General features: G+C 46.1%; 1 protein-coding gene across 1 annotated transcript in view; it reads right to left on the minus strand.

Annotated features, from left to right (window-relative positions):
* Positions 1 to 1,646: 1,646 nt before the first annotated feature.
* LOC310753827 (androgen receptor-like) overlaps positions 1,647 to 26,800 on the minus strand; it is a 409,607-nt gene continuing 384,453 nt past the window's right edge. Inside the window, exon 8 of the mRNA XM_083595177.1 lies at positions 1,647 to 4,043. Within this exon, the coding sequence (XP_083451303.1) occupies positions 3,888 to 4,043 (156 nt within the window). The 3' untranslated portion in view covers positions 1,647 to 3,887. The remainder of the gene's footprint in view (positions 4,044 to 26,800) is intronic.

The raw sequence follows: 26,800 nt of genomic DNA on the forward strand, positions 1-26,800 counted from the left end.
TATTTATCTACTTGCACTTTGACGTGCTTTTGAACTGCTAGGTTGGCAGGAGCAGGGACTGAGCAACGGGAGCTCACCCCATCGCAGGGATTCAAACCACTAACCTTCTGATCAGCAAGCCCTAGGCTCTGTGGTTTAGACCACAGCACCACCTGCGTCCCAAGATATAAAATAAATGTTCATAAATGTACCAGTCAAACAAATACATAAATATATAAACCACATGTCTGAACAGTACAGGAAAATAGACCTGAATCCATTTTGACTCTCCCAAATTGACCTCAAATGTTCCTCTGCAAGGAGGAAGGAAATGGGAAAACCTCCCCATTGTCTCTTTGCTCACAAATCCTGTCTTAAGGGCATATCTGTATATGAATAGGGTGAGCCTGTGACCTGGATTCAGGAACTGAGTATTTACCATCACAAAAGAATGCTGTAGACCGCCTCCTCTGCTGTTGACCGCCTCCTTCTGTGATGTATATATGATGTTTCAGGAGGTGGTCTTGGGCCACAGGGTGGGCAATTTCAAAAGTCTATATAACAGCTTGCACACCAATGTTCGGGATCCCTCCTGCCTCCTTTGTGTGGTTGTGAGCACCCTGTTGCAACAGTTAATAAAGATCAGGCTTACTAGCTGCTTTGCTTCTCAATATTCTCTGGTTGGCCTCTGTTATTTTCTCTGTCTGATAGGGAACCTACATAAGGACTCATACAACATTCCTAGAGTGGACATGAAAGGGGGTGTTTGCTCCAGTCAGTAGAAAACTTCCTGTTTCCTCCTGAGCTGGGACACACTTCCTCTGCATGTGACTAGAGGTGGGCGTGACCTTACCTGTCCAGGTGACAAAAGGACCAGGCACGCAGCCCCCCCGACTCCATTTGTCTTAGAAGCAACATCTTTTTAGCTAGAGATGCTCTGTTGGCTTTCTGCTTTCAGCCAACAGAGGACAAAGAGACTATCTCTATATGGGATAGACTCAGATATATATACTTTGTAACTAAGTCTGCCTTCAGGGATCCATCTGTGAACTGAATGTGTGAGTAAACTTCTTTTATATACTTTTCACAAGATTGTGTTGTGTCTATTCTTTTTAAGGGGGAGAAAAGGGGATTACCAGGAATTCTAATATTGAGAAGCTTAAACAAACTTGCAACAAGCTAGCCGCTGTGTGTTTAAAAGGGGAATGCACTCTGCTAAGTAAAGGGACTTGCTAACGCAAGTTAGGAAGGATATTATTAAACAATATATCCTCTCCTGCCTCCCTGAACATTCCCACAACAATTCTATGATTTTATCAGTAGGTGAGGAGGAGGTCTATGTGGACTGGTCTGTGCCGCAGTGAGTTTAAAGACTAAACAACCAGTGTCTAGTTAAGGGCAACTTTTACTAAATTGCAAAATAGAATATACTAGATCGTAAGTAATTATTATTATTTTTTAAATCACATAACAACTACAACAACATTAATGCATAAACAGCATAATAAAAATAAATATTGATGGCTAAGACATAGTCAATGCTTTGGGTATTTCTCAAGCTCCCCCCCCCCTTTAAACTGTAGTCTGCTGTAAATAAACCAGAGGAAGTAAATTCCCCACCAACAACAACATGTCTAACCCCCTCCCCTCCCTTCAGCCCCCCTCAAGCTTATACATGGCATTCATTACAGGTATTTTGAATCAATTCCTCTTCAAAACATAGACAGAATCCCAAGATCCCTCAGGGGGCCCATTGCACAGGTCAGCAGACGTTGCCCTGTAGTCTTCAATGCTAGCCAATGTACACTTCTGCAAAGCAAGTCTTGCACAAATTGAGTTATAGCAACAAAAGAATCAGAGGGGAACAGAAAGTTCACTGTGCCCACTTCTGTAGGTGAGAGGCTACCACACCTGGTGTCTGAAATTGTCCACCATATACCTCTGAGATATATCCATTTCCACTTCCCACAACCTGGGGGACTCTCAGCCACCTTTGAAGGAAATGGAGCTGTTCTCTGGCATGTAATCTTGCTCTACACATCTGGATGCCCAGAAGACCGTTCCAAAAGACTTGAACCCACAGAAGGAGAAAAGTACTGCAAAGCTTAAAATAGTTACTTATGGTACTACAGTATAGCTACTTATGTGTTCTTAATGTGCATGATTTCAACCAAAGCTGGCTTGCTGAAATTGCCTTGCACGTGTTTAATTTGCACAAAGAGCTCAAAAGCTATTTTTGTGCAGGATTTTCATGGCAAAGAGGTTTTAAGCTCTCAGACTTGCTTAGTGGACTCTGAGAGGCTCTTGCACAGTGTGGTAAGAATTCAATTCTACACCACCTTGTTTGTTACCCAGGTGAGGGACCACCTTTTAAATAAACTGTGGGACCAAGGAAACTAATTTCAAGTCTAGTATCCAGGAGAGGCCCAACGTTTATTTCTATTGCAATAGGACAGAGCTCAACTCTGAGTGCCAGTTAAGAAGGTCTGCCCCGAGGCACTTCAGAACAAAAGCTTATATAGTAGTTGAAACACAGCAAACCAAGAATCATAAAACATCTAAACATACATCAAGAAAGGTTACAGGTCACGGGATACAAAGCTACATGACTCCACACTGGCATCAACCACCTTGGGGTGTCCCAAAACATTTTGTCTCAACTTATAACTTATTGGATAGTTGTCTAGGCAATCAGACCTTCAGTGAGAAGGGAAGGGCATCATACATTCCTCTCCCATCTCCTCTTCCTGAGTTTTAGATAGCTTCATGGATAGCTGTTTAACACATACCTCTTTGGGCAAAACATTTGCCTCGCTAAGTTCAGATAAGGCAGGAAGTGGTGTGCACAGTGTAGGAGGGTTGGCATGAGGGTTACAAACTGCAGGCACACAAAAATCAAGCCTAATGCATTCTAAAAGGTTAAATGCAATTAAAGTGAAACATTGAAACATTATTAACATCAAAAATATACACCTTTGGTCTCTTAATTCTTATATCAACAGGGACTGGAATGCTCTCTCTAGAGATCTTGCATAGCCGGACTGAGACTGAGGTACTGAAACTGGTTCACATGTAGAAATGTGGCCCTGTCAAATCTGAGTCCGTGTGATGGCACCCACACACCTTTTTTTTCTTTTTGCAATTGTATGATTCCACTACATTCTCTCCTCCATATGATTTTGAGTCCATGGTCGACAGTTCTCCCTTCCTGTCCTCAGATATACTATGAAAATCCTCCTGCATCTTAAGAATGAGGCTAGCAACGCAATGGGGGGGAAGCACATCACACACACAAGATAAGAGTTGATTAAAAAACTGTTTAAAAATAAAAATAAAATCACCCGCTTCTCAAAAATGAAGTTCTTCCCCCACTCCCAGGATTTGATTTGAATAACCTGCTTGTCATCTTGGATTCTGGTTTTGTTTAAAAAGAGAGAATAAAGCAGCAATGAAGGGAACACCCAAAACACAATGTGCGTGTCTTGTCAGACTTCCTGTCATGGCACAGGGCCACAGAAGCCACTGTGGGAAATGCAGAAGCCCAAGAACGTAAACAAGTGCCGCCTGGCACCACGCCACAGCACCAGATTAAAAAAATATAAGAACAGGAAAGATAAGTTGGGGGGGGGTTGCACACACAGACACACACATATGCTGGGCCATTTTGAAACAGGCCAAATAAAACTCCCACTCGAAAGGGGAATTCATGGGTGGGGAATCATCAAAACTGAAAGGAATCCCAGCAGGTTAGTTCTGTTTTCATTATTACTGTGTATCTTTGTAGCTTACACAGCATTTCAAGGCACTGCAGTGCAGAAATAACAGGCAGGTGAAGGCTGGACAAGGTCGGTGGCTTCCAGGGCCTCAGCCGCAAAGGGCTCCTCCCTTGCTGTGTCTCCCTCTCTCCATCACTGCATGTGGAAGTAAATGGGCTTCACCTGACCAGAGAGGATCTTGGGGACTTGCACCGAGATGATCTCCGCCATCATTTCGGGGTAATCCACGCTGACCATGTGGGACCTGACTAGGAGGTTGAATGTAAACTGGTGCAGCTCTCGGGCGATCTAGGAAACAGGAAAGTGAGGAGGTGATGTTGGTTCATAGTGATGTAGGATGAGGGAAGGGTCAGTATGCATGATGCACCAAGTCCCTTCTAGTTCTTGGGTTCCTGTATCAGAGGTGGGTAGAAGGTATGAGAACAAGCTCACCAAACCAGCCCCTTTGTCTAGGCGATAGCTGTGGCTGAATAGTTAAGCCCCATGATCAGCATCCCAAAAGAATGAGCTGGGCTGCAATAGCTATGACTAAGAGATGGGGCCTTCCAGGCTGATGTAGGGGGCTTTCTTCCACCCCCTCACCTAGAACAAGAGCTGGTGTGGTGTGGTGTGGTGTGAACTGGGCAGAAAGCAGGCTAAGAGATGGAGACTTGCTTGAGTTGTGCAGGATCCAAGACAGTGACTAATGGAGAAGCAAGATCATTTGCAGTGTTAATGCTGTGAGTTGCTCTGTCCTGTGCTCAGGTTGTATATTTGTGTAAATGAAAGCGTATATCCAAAAGACACCACAGTCTCCACTGAACTTCATTCCAAGGAAACCAAACCCTCAGTAAGCACCTGGAACCCCTGGAATCTCTCACCACTTGGAGATTGGAGTGGCATGTAACAATATTCTACAGCAGTGCCATTTATTGAGTTATAAGGAAATGCGGTGGGAGGGTGCCCTGGTCTCGTATGCTCCTTGATCCTTGCAACATATCCTTCACTGACAACAAAGAGAAAAGGCTCTGCAGCACAATATTAAACACACGTACACCAAACTCTGTTTTCCCGCCTGAAAAAAACAAAGCCTGTATTCAGCCAGAAACCAATCTGACAGCTTGAACCTTTAAATTTCAACTGTCCAATCAGAGACTTAGCATCTGACAGCTATCCAATAAATGAGAAAGTTACGGTATATTATGAAACAGTGACCTCTGGTGTTGAGGGAGCGCTATTGGCAGGCAAAAGCAAGCATTGCATCTGCAAAAGAACTCAGCCCCATTCTGCAAACTAAGCTCAGGACCCCTGCTGGGTCAAAAAAGGAAGTAGGGAAAGTGCCTAGTGTACAATATTGTCTGATATTGCTCTAATGTTATCCTATGGAGATACTTTAGAAATTCATTAAAAATCAACTGTCTTGGTTCCAATGGGATTTTGGAGCTTGTGGAAGGACAAAGGGAAGTGGTAGGGAGACATCACTGGGATGGTCAGCCATAATCCCTGAGATGTACCATCATATCCATAGGAATCCCTCACAGGAGCCATCCCCAGTTATTCCTGTTCCTACTGAGAGCCAGACAAAGAGCCATCAGTATCACAATGCCCATCCTACTCATAGTGGAATGGAACTTCAACTAGACAATGGACTGCGTCTGCCATTCCTGATAACTGGGAAAATGCAAATGCTTCCCTTTGAAGTGTGATAGAGTGAGTGTGAAAAACGGATTTTTTTCTTACCATGAATTTCAGTTTATGACTCCCCCTACTGGAGACAGGCAGGGCCTTCAACTTGCAACATCCTCTCCAGAGGGGAGGAGTCATCCTGTCTCTCCAGACTGAGTAGCACCTCAACCCTTAAATAATAATAATAATAATATAATAATTTATTATTTGTACCCCGCCCATCTGGCTGGGTTTCCCCAGCCACTCTGGGCGGCTTCCATAGAAACCAAAAAACACTAAAATATCACACATTAAAAACTTCCCTGAACAGGGCTGCCTTAAGATGTCTTCTGAATGTCAGGTAGTTGTTTATCGCTTTGACATCTGATGGGAGGGTGTTCCACAGGGCGGGCACCACTACCGAGAAGGCCCTCTGCCTGGTTCCCTGTAGCTTTGCTTCTTGCAATGAGGGAACCGGCAGAAGGCCCTCGGCGCTGGACCTCAGCGTCCGGGCAGAACGATGGGGGTGGAGACGCTCCTTCAGGTATACTGGGCCGAGGCCGTTTAGGGCTTTAAAGGTCAACACCAGCACTTTGAATTGTGCTGGGAAACAGGTGCCTGTATGCCAGCCAAATCATGGGGGTAGAGTCCTAGAAAAAACGGACACTCATACACAAAGCATGTTGTTAGACAGCAATGCACATCAATCTATAAACTGTTAGATTTCTGTTATGCCACTGTGCAGTTTTTGGAGTCACAAGACTCTTTTGACATTCCAGACATTCCAGACTGCTGGAAGTCTCACAGGAGACGGATGTTGATGTTACTGGTTTCCTGTTTCTTTGTTCCTGTTGTTTCTCTGACTCTCACAGTGAGCAGATGTATATTCTTTTCTCTCCTGCATAGTTAGAAATAAACATAGCAATGTAGTACATATTTCTGTCTCTTCTGCTGTTTGGATACTCTGCATAATGGAGGAGCGTGCCTGAAGCCTCATCAAAGGCTTAGGTCATTAATCATTGTCGGAGGAGAGCCTAGATGGATTCCGAAGATACGACGAGGAGGAGAGCCATTTCAGCTCGGTCGTATGGAACTTCCAACATTTTTGGTTATGGGTGCCAGACCGGAATGCAGCTTATCTTCCCTGCGTGTCAAGAAGATTGATGAGAGGTATGTGCTCGTTGCCCCGGGAAGCCAGCCAGTCCCTAATTAAGTGGCAATAAGGGTGGACTTTTAACTTCTAGCCAAAAGCACTGATCGGCCAGCGGCAGAAGGTCGGAAGCAGCAAAAGTCTCATGCAGTGTGCTTTTTTTGAAACGCAGCTCCTTGTAAACAGACTCAGTCTGCTTTATAGAAACAAAATGGCTAATGCTAAAGTAATGGAAGCCCTTCAAACCGCAATGGGTGTACCGAAGCTCTCAAAGGGGAACTACCAGGAATGGGTGCAGTATGCAGAAGCCCTGCTACGCAAAGAGGGTCTGTTTAATGTGATAACAGATGCCCCCCCAGCTCCGATGACCCCAGAGTGGGAGGCTAAGGATTCCAAAGCAAGGGGAACTCTGACGCTTATTGTGTCCCCTGAAGAGCTATGTCTTTTGCGCGACAAGGCCTCAGCCAAACAGATGTGGGACAGTCTTAAAGATTCACATTTAAGAATGGAGGTAGGAGCCTCTTTGTTCTTTTATGCCAAGTTGCATGATATGGCACTTGCTGAAGGAGCAGATGTCCGTGCTCACCTCATGGAAATGCAGAATCTCAGGCATGAGTTGCAACAGCGTGGAATCACCTTTCCAGAGGCTGTGTATTCCTTCATGATGCTACATTCTTTGGGTTCGAGTTGGGCCAGCTTGCTGTTTTGCCTACTGCTCAGCTAATGGTAGCACATGTTACTGCTGTGGTATTGAATGAAGTGGATCGGCGTAGTGCTAGCTGCATCACTAAGAGGGAGTCCTCACAGACGTCATCCCAGAATGCAGTGCAACCACTAGATGGCGCCAAAGCTTTGAAGGCAGTGAAATGCTACTTGTGTGGACGTCTAGGCCACATGAAAAGGGATTGTAAACATCCCAAGGCAACAGAGCAGTGCAGCGAAAGCTCAATGAATGAAAAAGGCAAAGGTCAGAAGTCCAGGACAACGCAACTGTCAGGGGTTCAGGAGCAGAGGGAACGGATGGCGAGGAATCGGAAGGAGAGGTTAGCGATGATAGCCGTCCGAGATCTCTAAGTCTGTCCAGCGAATCGGAGGATTCACAGAAAGGGGCTCCCGTGGGCAGAGCTGGGGGGTTACCAAGAGGGGCACCCCAGGAAGAAGGGACCAGAGGGGATTCAGAGAGCAGCAGCTGGAAATCCGGACCAGCTACTCCACCAGAGAGCAGCAGGGGGGAGGAGTTCCAGGCACCAGCGACAGGCAGCTCTCCGGCAGCAGCCACGCCTGCGTCAGAGAGCGAGGAAACGGTAGAGAGGAGGGTCGGAGACAGCGCGCGCGCGCCAAGTTCAAATGTACCAGAGGGAGGCGCAATGAGCAGCCCGGAAAGGGAGCCAGGTCCTAAAGCCCGCCGAAGGGAGGGGGAGGAATCCGAAGGGTCCGCATCCGAGGCATCCAGGAAGGAAGGAACCCCGGGGGGTGGTAGGACCCAGAGGCGAAAGGAGAGACGCAAAAGGTGGAGCAAGGCTAGGGTCTTGAACTGGTGTACAGGAGGCGGAGATTCAGATGGGACTTCGCCGATCTAGGGAATAGACGTAGAGACGCACGCTAAGATGTGGAAATGGAAATTATACTTCAATAAAGACTTTATTCCGTTCTACCGGCTAGCGTTGGTCCTTTGTGAGCCGGGACCTAGAGGCAGTCTCTGACAGTAAGTCCCATCTCCCAGAAGTTTTCATCAGTTCTCTTTGACTCAAGCGGCGTGTGGGGAGCGAAGCAGGGAGGAAAGAGGACTGGTGCCTTTGGAGCTCACAAAAGTCAAGCGACATGTCTACTGAAGAGCAAATTGCTTCCCTGCGAGAAGCGGTAACGCAGCTCAGCGCAGAGATAATCGCCTCCAGGAAAAGAGAGGATGAAGCGGCTGCTGCATGCCGAGATCTCCAAGCCAGGTTGGAAGTGCTTGCTAAGCAGGCACAAACGGGTTCCAGATCCGAGGGAATCGGGTTGGGAAGGACTGGAGGCAGCATTGTATCTCACTTTGATGGGAATTTGCAGCAGTACCCCAATTTCCGAGCAGACGTGCAGTTTGCGCTGAAACTGCTGGAGAAAGAGTTTAGAGATGAGCAAGAAAAAGTGGGGTTTATCTTGTCTCATTTGCATGGAGACGCGAAAGCATGTCTGCGCAATCTGTGGAGAGATATGGACCCAGCGCTCCAGAGTTCAGCTGCATTCATTAAAGCGATGGATTCTTGCTTTCTATCGAAAATAGACATTGACATTGCCCGTAAGGACATATTTGAGCTGAGACAAGGGAAAGCCAGCGTGAGGCAGTATCACTCCCGCTTTTTTGCATTGGTCAATGCCTTGGGGTGGGACAAGGATTCCCCCCCCGTTAGAGATCTTTATTGGGAAGGATTGAACCCCCAAATCAAGGATGAGATAGCGCGGGGGGAGAGACCCAAAAGCACCCAGGAGGTGGTGGACAGATCGCTTGCAGTGGGGGTGAGGCTGGAGGACCGCCCTTGGGACAGAGGAGAAGGGCGTTGGGGACGCACACCAGCCAGAGTGCCCTCCCTCTTGCCCAGGGATGTCGCGCGTGCGCAATCAACGCCTCCGCAAGCAGGGGGGGAGGAGCCAATGGAGATCGGCGGTGCTAGAGCTCAATCAGCCACCAGAGCCTTAACACCGGGAGCAGTCAAAACAAAGCAGCCTAGAGGGAACAGGAAGTGTTACATCTGTGACAGTTCGAAGCACATGGCGAAAGAGTGTCCCCAGAGGCTCCACAAGCACACTGCAGCTTCAATAACAGTAATGGGAGCAACTCAGCAAAGTGAACCACGGCAGGGAAACGGAAGCACTGGGGGCCAGCCAGGCGAGTCAGTGAAGAAGTCCCCAGAGATTTTGAAGCCCACGGATCCCCTCCCGCCCAAACCAGTGGTGCAGCTCACCGCATCGCTCCAGCTGCCCAGTGGTCTCACTTTAGAAGTGCCGATTACGATTGACTCTGGCAGTAATGCGGACTTTATCGCACTGGAATTCCTTCAACAACATAACATAGCGCTACTGCCAGCCACACTGCCCCTGAACGTGGTCACAGTGGATGGCAGGGAACTGCTAGGGGGGCAGGTGGTGCAGCAGACACCACCTATGGTGATGCAAATTGGGAATCACCGAGAAGTCATCAGCTTCAACGTCACCCAATTGTCGGACACGCCCATAGTGTTGGGCATGAGTTGGCTGGATAGGCACAGCCCGGCATTAGCGTGGTACCAGCGGCAATTGACCTTCTGCTCTTCCTACTGCGCAGCGCACTGCATCCAGACCTGCCAGGAAGGAGAGGGGCGAGAGGATGCACCGCAGCTACACCTAGGCATGGTGCAAGCGGTGCCCAACAAGTACAAGGAGTTTTTGGAGGTCTTCTGCGAGAAGGAGGCGGACAAACTGCCCCCCCACAGACCCTATGACTGCAAGATTGATCTCCTGCCGGGGGCAACGCTGCCAACAGGGAAACTGTATTCCATGTCTGAGGACGAACTGCAGGAACTTAGGGAGTTCATAGACCACAATTTGAAGCGCGGGTTCATTCGGGAGTCGAAAGCTGTAGGGGGCAGCCCAGTATTCTTTGTGAAGAAGCGAGACACGCCCCAGAAGAGGCTTGTAGTTGACTTTCGAATTTTGAACTCGAAAACCAAGCCCTCGTCCTTCCCCATGCCCAAAATAGACGACCTGCTCGCGACGGTAAGGAAAGGACGCGTTTTCACCAAGTTGGATCTGCGAGGCGCGTACAACCTGATTCGTGTGCGGGAGGGCGACGAGTGGAAGACGGCCATGTTCACACCACTGGGCACCTACGAATACAGAGTTATGCCCTTCGGATTACAAAATGGCTCTCACTGTTTTCAAGCCTTTATGCATCACGTGTTGGCGGGACTCCTTTACAAGAAATGCGTATGCTTCCTGGACGACATCCTGATATTTTCTGAGTCGCGAGAAGCGCACGAGAGGGATGTCAGGGAAGTTCTGCGGAGACTAAAGGAGCACAGGCTGTACGCCAAGCTGGAGAAGTGCCAGTTCGACGTGACGGAGGTGGATTTCCTGGGCTATAAACTGTCGGACAAGGGGCTCGCCATGGACAGCGCCAAGGTTCGCTCAGTATTGGACTGGAAAAGCCCGCGCAATAGGAAGGAAGTCCAGCGGTTTGTCGGCTTTGCCAACTTTTATCGCAAGTTCATCAAGGGGTTCGCTATGCAAACGGCGGCCATCACCGACACGCTCAGCTCCAAGAAGAAGAAGTTTATCTGGACGGAGGAGGCGGAGCAGTCCTTTCAGAAACTCAAGCGTCTCTTCGCTTCCGAGGAGCAGCTGCTGCATGTAAATCCCAGCAGACCGATGAGGGTGGAGACGGACGCCTCAGACAGAGCCGTGGGAGCTGTACTGTTGCAACAAGACCAGCAGGGGGACTGGAGGCCGTGCGCCTTCTACTCAAGGAAGCTCAGCAAGTCGGAGCAGAATTACACCATCTGGGACAGGGAGTTGCTAGCCATCCATGCAGCGTTCAAAGCGTGGCGGCACTTCCTTATCGGAGCCAGGCACACAGTGCAGGTCCGCACGGACCACAAGAATCTAGAGTACTGGCGCACGGCGAGGTTCCTGAATCAGAGGCACATTAGATGGGCAGAGTTCTTCGCGGACTTCGACTTCAAGATAGAGTACATCCCGGGTGACAACAACATCATGGCGGATGCCTTGTCCAGAAAGCCGCAATACCTCGAGGAGGAGGCACCGTCGGCAGCCAAGCACATTTTCGCACCGGAAGCGTGGGCTTGCGCCTCGGCGACCGTGGATCTGGACGCCGTACGTCGAGCGTTGCGGGAGGACCCCTTCGCGCTAGCCAAGATGGAGGAGGTGCACAAGGGCACGGTGAGGGACGAAGAGTTCCAGATCAGAGACGGTTTGCTCATCCGCAAGGGAGCACTCTACGTGCCGGGGAATGACCTCCGCGCGAGGGTGCTGCAGCAGCTACACGACGCCCCCACTGCCGGGCACTTTGGCAGAGAAAAGACTGTAGAACTAGTGACCAGAGACTTTTGGTGGCCCAAGATGCGGGGGGAAGTAGCGGATTACGTCTCGAGATGCGACACCTGCCAAAGGGCCAAGTCAGTGCACAAACCGCCGGCGGGATTGCTGGAACCGTTGCAGACGCCGTCTGAGCCGTGGGAACGGGTGGCCCTGGACTTTGTCACGGATCTGCCCGGTTCGAGGGGAAAGACGGCAGTGCTTGTGGTGGTGGACATGTTTACCAAGATGGCACACTTCATTCCGTGTGCGAAGGTGGCCACGGCAGAACAGACCGCCAAACTGTTCATAGACCACGTGTTTAAGGTCCACGGTCTGCCACGATCTATTCTATCCGACCGGGGGCGGCAGTTCATCTCGAACTTCTGGCAAAAGTTGATGGGCATCCTGAACGTCAAGATCAATCTAGCGTCGGCGAGACACCCGCAGACCAACGGACAAGCGGAGAGGGTCAACGCCATCATGCAGCAGTACCTGAGATGCTACGCCAATCAGCAGCCTAACACGTGGGTGGACTACCTGCCCCTCGCAGAGTTCGCTTACAACAATACGAAGCACGTGTCGACGGGGGTGACGCCGTTCTTCGCCAACAACGGGAGGCATCCCAGAACCTTCCCAGGTTTAGAGAGAGTGGGGGAGGGGGAGCCGCAGGCAGCGGAAGAATTAGCGTCAGAGTTGCAGGAAGTCCACGAACAGCTTAGGAGGCAGTTGGAACTGGCAAAGCACGCATACAAACTGCAGGCTGACAGACACAGGAGAGTAGGGGAAGACATACAGGTGGGAGACTGGGTTTGGTTAGCAGCGCAAGCAGTGCCGACCAGATCGTTGGCCAAGAAGAAGCTAGGGCATAAGCAGCTAGGGCCTTACCAAGTCCAGGCACAGGTCAATCCAGTGGCCTTCCGGTTAGCGCTTCCGGAGGGTTCCAGAATGCATCCGGTCTTCCATAGATCGGTGCTCACGCCCTACAAAGCACCGCATAGATTTCACGAGCCAGGCACAGCACCAGATCCGCCCAGAGAAGGACCCAGGGAAAGGGGGTCGCCAAGAGGGGAGCGCATCAACGAAGTCACAGAGATTTTAGACTCGAGATGGGGGGAAGAGGGAGTAGAATACCTTCTTGCCAGAGAGGATACCCCGGCCAGCGCCAACAGTTGGGTGCCGGGCTATGCCTTGGACGAGCCTCTTCTCAAGGAAGAGTTCCATGCCATTTTCCCACACAGGCCCATGCCAGCCGAGTATTTCGATGACTGGCTCTTCACACCCACACTTTCAGGCAGCACGTTCCAGGGGTTCGACTCGGACGAGGAGACGGCACCACACATACGCTCTCCGGAAGGTTCACCCTCGGGTTCTGCCTCAGACCGCTCCTATTGGTGGGATAATCAACCAGAGGAGCAGTGGCGCAGAAAGTGGCTGGGGGGTCCCTGGCAGGCATCACCCTCAGAGGGGGACGGGGGAGAGATGGACATGGACGTGTTGGGGGAGGACGTGGGATTTGAACACGAAGGCAGGGAGATGGAAGCAGAGGAGATCGACGTCGACGAGCGCACGGAGGACGAGCCAGACCTGCCCGATGTGATGTACGACACGAGGGAAGAACTGTATCCGGCACTCACCCCTGCCACGACGGAGCACCCAGAACCCACACCGGAAGGAGGGGAGGGGGGAAGGGGGGGCTTCGAGGGGGGGATGGATGTCAGGGGTTCAGGAGCAGAGGGAACGGATGGCGAGGAATCGGAAGGAGAGGTTAGCGATGATAGCCGTCCGAGATCTCTAAGTCTGTCCAGCGAATCGGAGGATTCACAGAAAGGGGCTCCCGTGGGCAGAGCTGGGGGGTTACCAAGAGGGGCACCCCAGGAAGAAGGGACCAGAGGGGATTCAGAGAGCAGCAGCTGGAAATCCGGACCAGCTACTCCACCAGAGAGCAGCAGGGGGGAGGAGTTCCAGGCACCAGCGACAGGCAGCTCTCCGGCAGCAGCCACGCCTGCGTCAGAGAGCGAGGAAACGGTAGAGAGGAGGGTCGGAGACAGCGCGCGCGCGCCAAGTTCAAATGTACCAGAGGGAGGCGCAATGAGCAGCCCGGAAAGGGAGCCAGGTCCTAAAGCCCGCCGAAGGGAGGGGGAGGAATCCGAAGGGTCCGCATCCGAGGCATCCAGGAAGGAAGGAACCCCGGGGGGTGGTAGGACCCAGAGGCGAAAGGAGAGACGCAAAAGGTGGAGCAAGGCTAGGGTCTTGAACTGGTGTACAGGAGGCGGAGATTCAGATGGGACTTCGCCGATCTAGGGAATAGACGTAGAGACGCACGCTAAGATGTGGAAATGGAAATTATACTTCAATAAAGACTTTATTCCGTTCTACCGGCTAGCGTTGGTCCTTTGTGAGCCGGGACCTAGAGGCAGTCTCTGACAGCAACACACAGCTATGGTCTCATGCTACACTCCAAAGGTCCAGAAGACGTCTAGATCTTTCTTCATCATCGACTTGGGAGCCACTTGGCATGTCTGCAAACACCTGTTCGTGTCCTTTACTCAACAGAAAGGTGTGATTCACCAAGCGGATGACCGCACGATCTCCAGTCAAGGCTATGGAACAGTTGTGCTTCACAGCTTGGATGCATCAACACACAATGTTCCTTTGTTCCAGATGCTGCACACAACCTATTGAGCATCTCACAGCTGACTGAACAGGACATAGACGTTTCCTTCAAGAAGAGGAAGTGCACCATCACCAAGAAAGATGACTTTGTATTGCATGCTGATTATATTGATCATTTATTTGTATTGCATTATGATGATTCTGTTGATGTTGTGCAGGAGGAAACTTGTTGTATTGCAGATACTAACAATGTTTTGCATGCAGGATGTATTCATGATTATCACAGGAAATTTGGTCATTTAAACTTTGAGGCAGTTTCCAAAATGCCTGCCTTAGTTGAAGGTATGACTATTAAACCCTGCAGGTACCACATGAAGTGTAAGGCATGTGCAGCAAACAAGGTCAAAATGGCTGCAAAAGGTAAGGTGTCTAGTAGACAAGCTACAGAACCATATCAGGTAGTGCATGCTGATCTCGTTGGTCCACTAGCACCCTCTTTGGGTGGAGTCAGGTACTTTATGGTTCTCATTGATTCATTTTCCAGGTATATTCATGTGTTCAATCTCAAGCAGAAATCAGAAGTGTTTCCTAGGTTCAAGGAATTCTGTGCTTGGTTGAAAAATGTGCACGATAGAAAAGTGAGATGTTTATTTACAGATCACGGGGAAGAATTACTTTTTATATCAGTCCTGGAGGTCTTGCTGAATATGATCAGAAGGGACCAGCTGGTTAAAGGGGTACAGGTCGGAGCTAAACAATACAAATTTAGAGCATTTGCAGATGATTTGGTACTTACGTTACAAGAGCCAGAATCTAGTACTAAAAGGGTTTTAGAACTAATTTAAGATTTTGGCCAGGTTGCAGGATTTAAATTGAACAAATCTAAAACCAAGGTATTGGAGAAAAATTTAACACCTATGGAAAGGGAGATGTTTCAGAATGAGACAGGTTTAACTGTGGTTAAGAGAGTGAAATATTTGGGGATCAATATGACAGCTAAAAATGTGAATTTGTTTAAAGATAATTATGAAAAATGCTGGACAGAGGTAAAAAAAGATTTAGAAATCTGGTCAAAATTGAAGCTTTCCTTGTTGGGTCGAATTGCAGCTATAAAGATGAATGTATTGCCTAGAATGTTATTTTTGTTCCAAACATTGCAAATTGTTGACAAGATGGACTGTTTCAAGAAGTGGCAGAAAGATATTTCTAAATTTGTCTGGCAGGGCAAGAAGCCCAGGATAAAATTTAAGATATTAACTGACGCAAAAGAAAGGGGGGGATTTGCCCTGCCAGATTTTAAACTTTATTATGAATCAGCGGCTTTTTGCTGGTTGAAAGACTGGCTACTTCTTGAGAATACAGATATCTTGGATTTAGAAGGGTTCAATAACACTTTTGGGTGGCATGCATATTTGTGGTACGACAAGGTCAAAGCTCATAAAGCTTTTAAAAACCATATTGTCAGGAAAGCACTGTATAATGTCTGGATTAGGTATAAAGACCTGCTGGAGAACAAAACTCCCAGGTGGTTGTCCCCAATGGAGGCAAAGGCCGTGAAAAAACTTAATATGGAGTCTAAATGGCCGAAATATTGGGAAATTTTGGAACAAGAAGGGGATATAATGAAAATGCAGAGTTATGAGAAATTGAAAGATAAAGTGCGAGATTGGCCCCATTACTATCAAATAATGGAGGTTTTTAAGTCAGACAGGAAGATTGGCTTCCAGGTGGAAAAATCAAAACTGGAGACAGAATTGTTAGAATCCAAAACTAAGAACTTGTCAAAAATGTATAACTTGCTGTTGGAATGGAATACACAGGATGAAATAGTTAAATCAGCTATGATCAAGTGGGCACAAGACATTGGTCATAGCATTATGTTTGAGGACTGGGAACGGTTGTGGACCACCGGTATAAAATTTACGGCATGTAATGCCTTAAAAGAAAATATTATGAAAGTGATTTATAGGTGGTACATGACCCCAGTCAAGCTCGCAAAAATTTACCACTTGCCTGATAATAAGTGTTGGAGGGGACTTCCGGGGGCGGCGCGAACGGTAATGGCGGTCCCCTTCCACTTGTGAAGGGGAAGCTCCGCAGAAACGGGTCGTCCGCTACGGCAAAGCGGAGACCCCTGCTAGAAACCCACAGGTGGGGATAGCCTGTGGTCGTGGGACTCGGCGGGCGCCTGTAGCGCTCCTCCGCGACGTGAAGGGACCCCGTAAGGAGCTCCGGATCGTGTCGGGGGTGGTGCGGCGTTGTGAGTCGATCGCTCTTTTTGCGGAGTGATGCCGCTAAGCTGCTGCCGGTGAGCGCTGACCCTTTTCCTGGGACTATTCGGCCACAAACTTCAACCCGTAAGTGGAGGACTTTATTTGATTTACGAAGATAAATTTAAGAATTTGGCACACAAGCGGGAGACGCAACCAGGAAGTCCGTCTCCCGGGTTTTGTTTCAAGAACAAAGCAAAGACTCTTTAAAAACCCAAGCCCCAGACTTTGGGATAAATAAGTTGCAAACTCTCACATCAAGCTTTGAAGACCCCCTCTCAATTTTATTGAGGGGCGGAGGGGTGAAAAATCAGCTTTTTCCAGCCGATTTCTTTGAACTTCGGGACTGTAGAACATTGAATCCCTGGCTACTGAGCTGCCAGGGTTTGGAATTTGAAGGCTACTTTGGAACTGTTACTTTATATCTCGCACTTTGCTGAGACAACCCATCTTTGCTAAAGAGTAACTCTGTGGAATTCCAAGGATTTTAAGAGGAGCCTGAAGGTCTTTTACAATTTGGACATTGTTTAACGTCTAGAGGGAACTTTTAACTTTTATGAACTGCGTCATTTCTGAGCTTTCTTGACCACAGTATCCCTCTAGTGGAATAATTTGGTTTGGCAACCTACTGGGGGAATTTTCCATCTGTTGATTTGGGGATTTCCATGAGAAAGACAGACTGTGAGACCGACCTTGACGCATAGATAAGAAGGGTTATGAGCGGAAGGACAAGATCAGCTAAAGCCAAAACATTGCAAACTACTTTAACTTCTCAGCTGCGCAGATCCTCTGTCCCCACAATTCCTGTGGCACAAGTGGAAGATATAGAACAACCTAGGCCGGAAGGAATGGCCTCAGGTGGGGACTTTACTTCAGTGTTGAATAAAATATTTGAAAAGTTGGAAGGTTTAAGTAAACAAGTTTCTGATCAGTCAGATAAGATAGACCAAAACACCGCAAGCATTAATAACCTGACTCAACAAGTAAATTTAAATGCACAAACTATTGGAAAGCTGGTGGAAGACACTACTGCAAACCGTAAAATTGCTGAAGAGGCAAAGCAGAAAGTTGAAGAAGTTCAGGGAGAAATCAAACCTATGCGCAAACAGATAGGAGAACACCAGGCACTGCTGTCTATGATTGAACTGAAAAATAAGGAAAACAATTTAAGGATCAGATCTGTACCGGAAATTGATAATGAAAATCTAACTGAGTACCTCACGAAGGAATTTACACAATTTTGGCCTTTGGAAGAAGAAAAGGACTTTAAAATTGTGAGCGCATTCAGATTGGGAAAGGGAGGGAGGAAGATTAAGTCGAGAGACTGTCTAATCTCCCTCAGAACGAGGGAGGAAAGAGACAAAATCCTGAGTGCGCACTTCAAGACGCCATTAGAGATCCAAGAATCAAGGTTGGAAATTTATAAGGATATTCCTAAGCATTTGTTGGAGCTCAGAGTGAATTACGGTGATCTGGTGCAACTTCTGAGAAGCAACAGGATTATCTTCAGATGGGAATTCCCCCAAGGGATTTCATTTACCTTCAGAGGGAAAAAAGTTAAAATCAAATCGGTGGAAGATAAAGACAAATTTTTGAATGACTACGGAGAAGACCTTCAGAAAGGGATTGAAGAGCCAAGCGATCCAGGATCGGGATCATCAAGTCTAATACCGGCACCTGGGGAATTGAAAGATCCTAAAGATACGCCACTTCTGGGAGCAACAGGAGGAAAATAACACCATCTCAACATGTCTCTGCAACTACTAAGCTGGAATACCAATGGTCTAAACTCCCCGGAAAAGAGGAAGAAGGTTTTTCATCTATTAAAAAAGGAACAATTGGACATAATTTGCTTGCAGGAAACACATGTGATTAGGCTGCACAGAAAGGTGTTAATTAATAAAAAATTAGGCCAAGAATTTATCTCATCAGACAAGGTTAAAAAGAGAGGTGTGGCAATTTATGCAAAAGAAAGCCTATCACCAAAGCTTCTTTTTAAAGATGAACAAGGAAGAATATTGGCAATAGAAATCCAAACACAAGGAGAGAAATTCTTGATTTTAGGAGTTTATGCACCAAATGAGGGGAAATCAGAGTTTTACAAGAAATTGCATGAGACGTTGATGGACTTTATTGACTACAATAATATTATCATGATGGGAGATATGAATGGAGTGGTGTCTACGAACATGGATAAAGCACAAAGTCAGACCATAACGAAAGAGGGCAGACTACCAAAAACTTTTTTTGAACTGACTGACAATATGGACTTAATTGATATCTGGAGGACCAAAAATCCCCTAGGTAGAGAGGGAACATTCTTTTCTGAAGCCAAAATGACATGGACAAGGATCGACCAAATTTGGACAACTAGAGGCCTGGCACCTAAAATAAAAAAGGTGGAAATCTGCCCAAAAACCTGCTCCGACCATAACGCGGTAAAGATGGAAATGAAATTAACACCTATCGGCTCCTTCAGATGGAGGATGAATGACACCTTACTAAGAAACCAAGATATTGTAAGGAAGGCCCAAAAGACTCTGAAAGACTATTTTGAAATTAACATGAGAACTACGGTTGAAAAAAGAACGGTTTGGGACGCAAGCAAAGCGGTCATGAGAGGGTTCCTGATTCAACAGAATGCAATAAAAAAGAGATCTCAAAATGAGAAGAAAACGAAAATTTTGGAAAAAATAAAACAGGGGGAGAAGAAGTTAAGAGTTAAACCAAACTCAAAAGAGATTTTAAGAGAGATTAAGTTATATCAGGTGCAATATATGAAATTGATTAATGAAGAAATAGAATGGAAAATTAAACAAATGAGACAAAAGACTTTTGAGTCAGCTAATAAATGCGGGAAATTATTGGCGTGGCAACTGAAAAAAAGACAGAAGTTAAATACGATCACAAATCTTGAGATCAATGGAAAAAACATACAGAACCCGGAGGAGATTAGAAGGTGCTTTCAGAGATATTTTAAACAACTCTACACGCAAGGGCCGCAGAAAGAAACTGAGATAGACCAATTTTTAAGAACCAATGGATTACAAAAAATATCTTTAGAAAATAAATTAATATTGAACCAGCAAATCACAGAACAAGAAATTGAAGGTGCCATTCAGAATATGCAACTGGGCAAATCTCCAGGACCGGACGAACTAACCTCCAAATACTACAGAACTTTGAAAGATCTTTTAATTCAACCATTAAAGGAGGTGTGCAATGAGATTTTGGAAGGGAAAAAGGCGCCTGAATCGTGGAAAGAAGCATACATCACATTGATACCCAAGACAGAAGCTGAAAAGACACAACTAAAGAACTACCGTCCCATCTCCCTTTTGAATGTGGATTACAAAATTTTTGCAGACATTTTAGCTAGCAGACTTAAAAAAGTATTAATGGAAGTAATACATAAGGACCAGGCAGGCTTTCTCCCAGGCAGACACTTGTCTGACAATACAAGGAACATAATTGACATTCTGGAGCTGTTGCAAAGGAATATCAACACGAAAGCTGTTTTAGTTTTTATTGATGCGGAGAAAGCCTTTGATAACATCTCTTGGAGTTTTATGAAGAAAAATTTGAAAGGGATGGGAGTGGGTCAGGGGTTCGAAAATGGTATAGGAGCAATATATTCAGAACAAAAAGCGAAATTGATTGTAAACAATGTGGTGACTGAAGATTTTAGGATAGAAAAAGGAACACGTCAGGGCTGCCCTATCTCTCCATTATTATTTATCTCGGTCCTGGAGGTGCTGCTAAACATGATAAGGGGGGACCGATTTGTAAAAGGTATTCAGGTCGGAGCCAAACAATATAAATTGAAAGCCTTTGCAGATGATTTGGTTTTAACTTTACAGGAGCCGGAATCCAGTATGAAAAGAGCTTTGGAATTGATTAAAGAATTTGGTCATGTGGCGGGATTTAGATTAAACAGGGTAAAAACTAAAGTATTAGAGAAGAATTTAACTCCAATGGAAAAGGATAGGTTTCAGAATGAAACAGGTTTAATGGTGGTTAAGAAAGTGAAATACCTAGGGATAAATATGACGGCGAAAAATCTGAATTTATTTAAAGAGAACTATGAGAAATGTTGGGCAGAAGTTAAAAAAGATTTAGAAATCTGGTCCAACTTGAAGCTTTCCTTGTTGGGTCGAATTGCAGCTATAAAAATGAATGTATTGCCTAAAATGTTATTTTTATTTCAATCCTTGCAAATTTTGGACAAGATGGACTGTTTCAAGAAGTGGCAGAGAGACATTTCTAGATTTGTCTGGCAGGGCAAGAAACCTAGAATTAAGTTTAAAATTTTAACTGATGCAAAGGAAAGAGGTGGATTTGCCCTGCCAGATCTTAAATTGTACTATGAATCAGCGGCATTCTGCTGGCTGAAAGACTGGCTGCTTCTTGAGAATACAGACGTTTTGGATTTGGAAGGTTTTAATAATGTTTTTGGGTGGCATGCATATCTTTGGTACGACAAGGTTAAAGCTCATAAGGCATTCAAAAACCATATTGTCAGGAAATCTTTGTTTAATGTCTGGATAAGATATAAAGACTTGCTGGAAAGTAAAACCCCAAGGTGGTTGTCACCTATGGAAGCTAAGGCTCAGAAAAAGCTCAATATGGAGGCTAAATGGCCAAAATATTGGGAAATCTTGGAACAAGAAGGTGACAGACTGAAACTACAGAGTTTTGAAAAATTAAAAGACAAAGTGCGAGATTGGCTTCATTATTACCAAATAAGAGAGGCCTATAATTTGGATAGAAAAATTGGCTTCCAGGTGGATAAATCGAAATTGGAAACAGAATTGTTAGAACCAAAAACTAAGATTTTGTCAAAGATGTATAACTTGCTGTTGAAATGGAATACGCAGGATGAAATGGTCAAATCAGCAATGATCAAATGGGCGCAGGATCTAGGTCATAATATTATGTTTGCTGATTGGGAACAGTTGTGGACCACCGGTATGAAATTTACGGCATGTATTGCCTTAAAGGAGAACATTATGAAAATGATTTACAGGTGGTACATGACCCCAGTCAAGCTTGCTAAAATTTATCACCTGCCTGACAATAAATGTTGGAAATGTAAAGAAGCTGAGGGAACATTCTTTCACCTCTGGTGGACTTGCCCAAGAGTTAAGGCTTACTGGGAAATGATATATAATGAACTTAAGAAAGTATTTAAAAGTACTTTCCCCAAGAAACCAGAGGCCTTTCTCCTGGGCATAGTTGGCCAATGGGTGCCAAAGAAAGATAGAACACTCTTTATGTATGCAACAACAGCAGCAAGAATACTTTTAGCTAAATTTTGGAAGACACAGGATCTACCCACCGTGGAGGAATGGCAGACGCAAGTGATAGACTACATGGAGATGGCTGAAATGACTGGCAGAATCCGTGACCAGGGAGAAGAATCGATGGAACAGGACTGGAAAAAGTTTAAGGACTATCTACAAAAATACTGCAAAATCTTTGAGTGTCAATAGGATGTGGGAAGTAAAAGTAACAGGGTTTGTGTGACTTTGGTCAAAGGTGTGTGAAAAGAAGAATTTAAGAAAAAAAGGATAAGGGGTTTTGAACAGAACAATATTATGTCATATTTTATAAGATGAGGTACGGATTAAAAAAAAATGGAAAATGGGGACATAATAATTAGAATATAACATTAAGTACGGCTGAAACAAGGTTTTGAATTTGCTGAATTTGATTGGAGTAAAGTGGAACACAAAAAAGGGGGATGTGAGGAGGTCAAGACAGAGGGGTATGGAACTTTATAAATTTAAGAAAGAGTGTTTTTTCTTTCTCTGCTTTTTTATTTTCCTTTTTTTCTTTTTTATTTTCTGTCATATATTTTTGTTTTTCTTGAGCTTTATGTATGGAAATGATGCATTTTGAAATGATGAAATTCTTTGTTTTGTAAAACCTTAATAAATATGTTTTTTTAAAAAAAAGATAATAAGTGTTGGAAATGTAAAGAGACTGAAGGTACATTTTTTCACCTTTGGTGGACATGCCCAAGGATTAAGGCTTTCTGGGAAATGATTTATAATGAAATGAAAAAGGTATTTAAATATACCTTTTTGAAGAAACCGGAGGCCTTTCTCCTGGGTATGGTCGGCCAATTGGTGTCAAAGAAGGATAGAACATTTTTTATGTATGCTACAACAGCAGCAAGAACACTCATCGCAAAGTATTGGAAGACACAAGATCTAGCCACCGTGGAAGAATGGCAGATGAAAGTGATAGACTATATGGGACTGGCAGAAATGACCGGCAGAATTCGAGACCAGGGAAAAGAGACGGCGGAAGAAGATTGGAAGAAATTTAAGGACTATCTTAAGAAACATTGTAAAATTAGTGAAGGCTAGAACGATGTTGATTCAGAAACTAAGGGGTTAAAAGCTGTAATGATTATGTGATTAAGAAAAGAAAGGCTAAAAATTATATAGAAATTAGGGGAAGGATTTGCTGAATTGACTTAATTAGAGAATGGAATACAGAAAGGGGAGGTATGAGGAGGTCGGGAAAGTAAGTTTTATGAATATAAGGGATGGAAATTATACTTGTTTTGTATGTGTTCTGTTTGGATTGTATGTATTTTTATTGTTTTTGTTTTTTATTGTTCTGTTTTTTCTGTTTTATATAAATTCCTAAACCTTAATAAATATATTATATATATATATAAAAGAATTCACTTCTCAGCAGTTTGAAGCTTTTCTGACTGAGAAAGGAATTCAACATGATTTGTCAAGTCCACGGTCTCCTTGGATGAATGGACTTTGTGAAAGGGCAAGCCAAACATTGCTTCAAGGCTTGAAAACCTTGCTGCATGATGCCAATCTTCCAGAGAGTTATTGGGCAGAAGCGCTCGGCTGTTTTGTTTATTCTTTTAATCGCAGATTGTCATCACCGATTGGTTGTACCCCTATGAAAAGATGTTTGGCAAGAAACCATACATCAAGCACATGAGAATTTGTGATTCTGACATGTGGGTTCACACACCACAAAGCTCCAAGTTAGGCAAATGTGGTTTGCATGCTATCTTTCTAGGATATCAGAAAGGTTCTTACAGAGTAATGATGACTGACGCTAATACAGTTAGGCTCACTAGAAGTGTTAAGTACAATGCCAAGTGGGGGTAGAATGTGGGAATTTTCCAATGTTATCCTGATGACAGTGAAGAGTCTGAGGATAAACAGCAGCAAAACCCCACACCCACTGATGAAGGTTCTGATTCTGAATATGAATCAGATGATTCAGAGGATTTCAAGAGTGCTAAAGCCTCTCTGCGACCCTCTGAAGGCTCTGATCGAGAATTGGAGCAACCACTGTTCACTATAGGCCACTTTTCTCCTAAGAAAGAAGAGGAAAGCACTGAAGACTTATGTCTGATTCGCAGGTCTGAAAGAGCCACAAAAGGAAGACCTCCAAAGAGATTTGCTGATGAATTTGCTAAAGCAGCTAAAGCTGTAACTGCTGTTAATAGCTCCAGGAAGGTATTTGAACCTTCAAACTTCCAAGAGATCCAGGCTTTGGACTCAAAGGATGCTGAGCCATGGTTAACTGCCATGAAGGCTGAGCTTGATTCCTTAGAGAGGAACAAAACATGGGAGCTAGTTCCGAGAGTTCCAGGGATGAAACTGCTTGACAGCAAATGGGCATTCAAAGCACAGACAGACCAAAATGGCAAGGTAGTCAGACACAAAGCCAGACTGGTAGCCAGAGGTTTTTCACAGGTACCAGGAGAAGACTATCACGAGACCTACTCACCCACCGTGAGATATGAGAGCATTAGGCTTATGCTCAAACTTGCTGCAGAAGAGAATCTACACGTTTCTCACCACAATGTGAATACAGCATTTTTGTACGGAACCTTAGGTGAATCACTTTATATGCTTCCACCTGATGGCGTACAGGTAAAACAGGGATTTGTTTGTTCTCTGAAGAAGTCCCTATATGGTCTCAAGCAAAGTGCACGGTGCTGGCACTCCAAACTCACTGAAGTGTTGTTTTCTCTAGGTTTTCAGCAATTTAAAGCTGATCCATGTGTATTTGTCAAAGAGGAAGGGCAAAAGAAGCTGTATTGGTTATTTTATGTTGGTGATATTCTTTTCTTTCGGAAGGATGTCAAAATGTACAATAACACCCTAGCTCAACTGAAGGAGCACTTTGACATGAAAGATCTTGGTGAGGTAACCAACTACCTATCTCTGGAAATAGAGAGAGACCAAGATGGTAATAATTTAGTACACCAGTCACAGAAAATTGCTGAACCTGATGGATGCTAACCAGTCACCAGTCACAGACCCAAACTGAACCTGATAGATGCTAACCCTGTAGACACACCAATGACAACAGGTTATCAGGTAGATTATGTGGAGTTTGGAACTGACAGGGTCAGTACTCCGGTGTGTCCTGTGTCTGAGAAGAAAAGGAGGGGGAGCAGAAGGAGGGGCTTGTCGCAGAGAAGTGACGCACAAAGTCTTTCTGTTTCCTCACTCAGTTTCACTTCTCGGTAAGCAGCAGCTTAGCACAGAAGCTGCGAGTGTGTGCTTTTGGAAGCACGGCTGAGAATGCCTCCAAGTTCCGACGGAGGAGACTGATTTATGGCTTGTAAATAAACGCTTCTAGAGATAAGAACTGAGCTGTCTTTGGACTTGATTTATCCCTCATCTCACACGGACGGGACCGCTGCAGCTCTGCTCCCCTGCCGCGTCAACTTCCAGCAGAGCGACGCAGGGAAGTGTGACTGGACGCAGGGGTTTGATTTATGCAAGAGGTTATGGACGTGTCGTGTTTCCTGACAAGTGTGAGAAGGGAGGAAATTACCAGCGTCGGTTTGCTGTAAATCTCCTGCCAGGAAAGGGCAGAAGGGAGATGCCGGAGAGCGGAGCCAAGAGCCAGAAGGAACGGCTGCTTCGGAGGTCCGGCTTGCTGGCAAACTAGTGAGTACGCTGAAGCCCCCGGGGAGGGAGGAAGATGGCTGCCGCACAGCAGGGCCATGAGAGCTTCAATATCCCCTTTGAAAGACTGAATGGGGCCAATTGGGAGGACTGGAGCAAGCGCATGTATTATTGGCTGGAGGGAAAGCAGCTGTGGGAATGCACGCAGGCCGATCCAGCCCAGGCCCCACCCAATCCATCAGCCGCAGAGGCAGAGAGGGCCGCAGCGGCGGCAAAGAAAGACAAGAAAGCAATGTCTCATGTGGTGATGGCGATCGAAGCATCACAGCTCCCTCATATTGATGGCTTGCATACCTGTCATCAGATTTGGTCTGCTCTGACTAGGATTCATCAGAGGACCACAGCTGGGGCAAAGATCCATGTGATACGCTCTCTGTTTGAGAAGAGGCTATCCCCAGGGGAATCGATAAGGGATCACATTGCTCAGGTGCTGACTATCTTCAGTAAGCTGCGTCAGCTCAATGTGCCCTTCCCAGATGAACTTAAGGCTTACACGCTTTTAAGCTCTTTGGACAGGAGTTATGAGAACCTGGTTCTCACGATGGAAACGATGCCCCCGCAGGATCTTACGATCGAATATATTAGCGGACGCTTGATTGACGAAGAATCAAAGAGGCAGAGGGCTGGGAAAGAGCCCGCAGGCTGCACCCCAAGAAGGAGTGGGGGGGCAGCAGCCAGGAGTGGCGAGGACTGTGTAAGAGCTTTTGTTTCCAAAAGCTGCTATCGGTGTGGAAGCAATACACATCTGGTCCGCAATTGTCCGCTAGAGGCGCAGGGTGGCAGCAAGGAGGCTGGCCGGCGTGGAATGTCAACAAAGCAGGTTCCCAGGGCAGGTTCCCAGCAACGACGTGGGAAAGCTGCAGGCGGGGAGAAAAACAAAGACAAGGCGTCTTATCACCACCTCACAGCTGCGCTAGCGTCTCTGAGAAAAGACAAGAGCCTTAGCCCGGGAGAGGCTGTCGCCATGGCAACCGATGGGAGTGCTAGCAACGCCTTGGCATCTGTGGAAAACAACCAGAGACACTCTTTATCTCTCGTCATCGATTCAGGCGCCACGCATTGTTTAGTGACATCGTCTGGGCATTTGAGGAACTGCAAGACAGTTAAAACTGGACGTTATGTTACTTTAGCTGATGGGTCTCAAAGACCATTGACTGAAACTGGTCTTCTTTATTGCTCTTTCATAGACCATTGGATAGAAGCTTTTGTGGTACCAGAGCTTGCCCACTCTCTTCTAAGTGTGCCAGCCCTTATGGCTGCTGGGTTTGATGTTTTGTTTTCTAACAATGTGTGTTCCTTTTTCAGGAATGGGAAGAAGATCCACAGTGTCCAGAGAAGAGGCACGCT

Source organism: Podarcis filfolensis, assembly GCF_964270895.1.
Source record: "Podarcis filfolensis genome assembly, chromosome: W".
Classification (NCBI taxonomy): Eukaryota; Metazoa; Chordata; class Lepidosauria; order Squamata; family Lacertidae; genus Podarcis; species Podarcis filfolensis.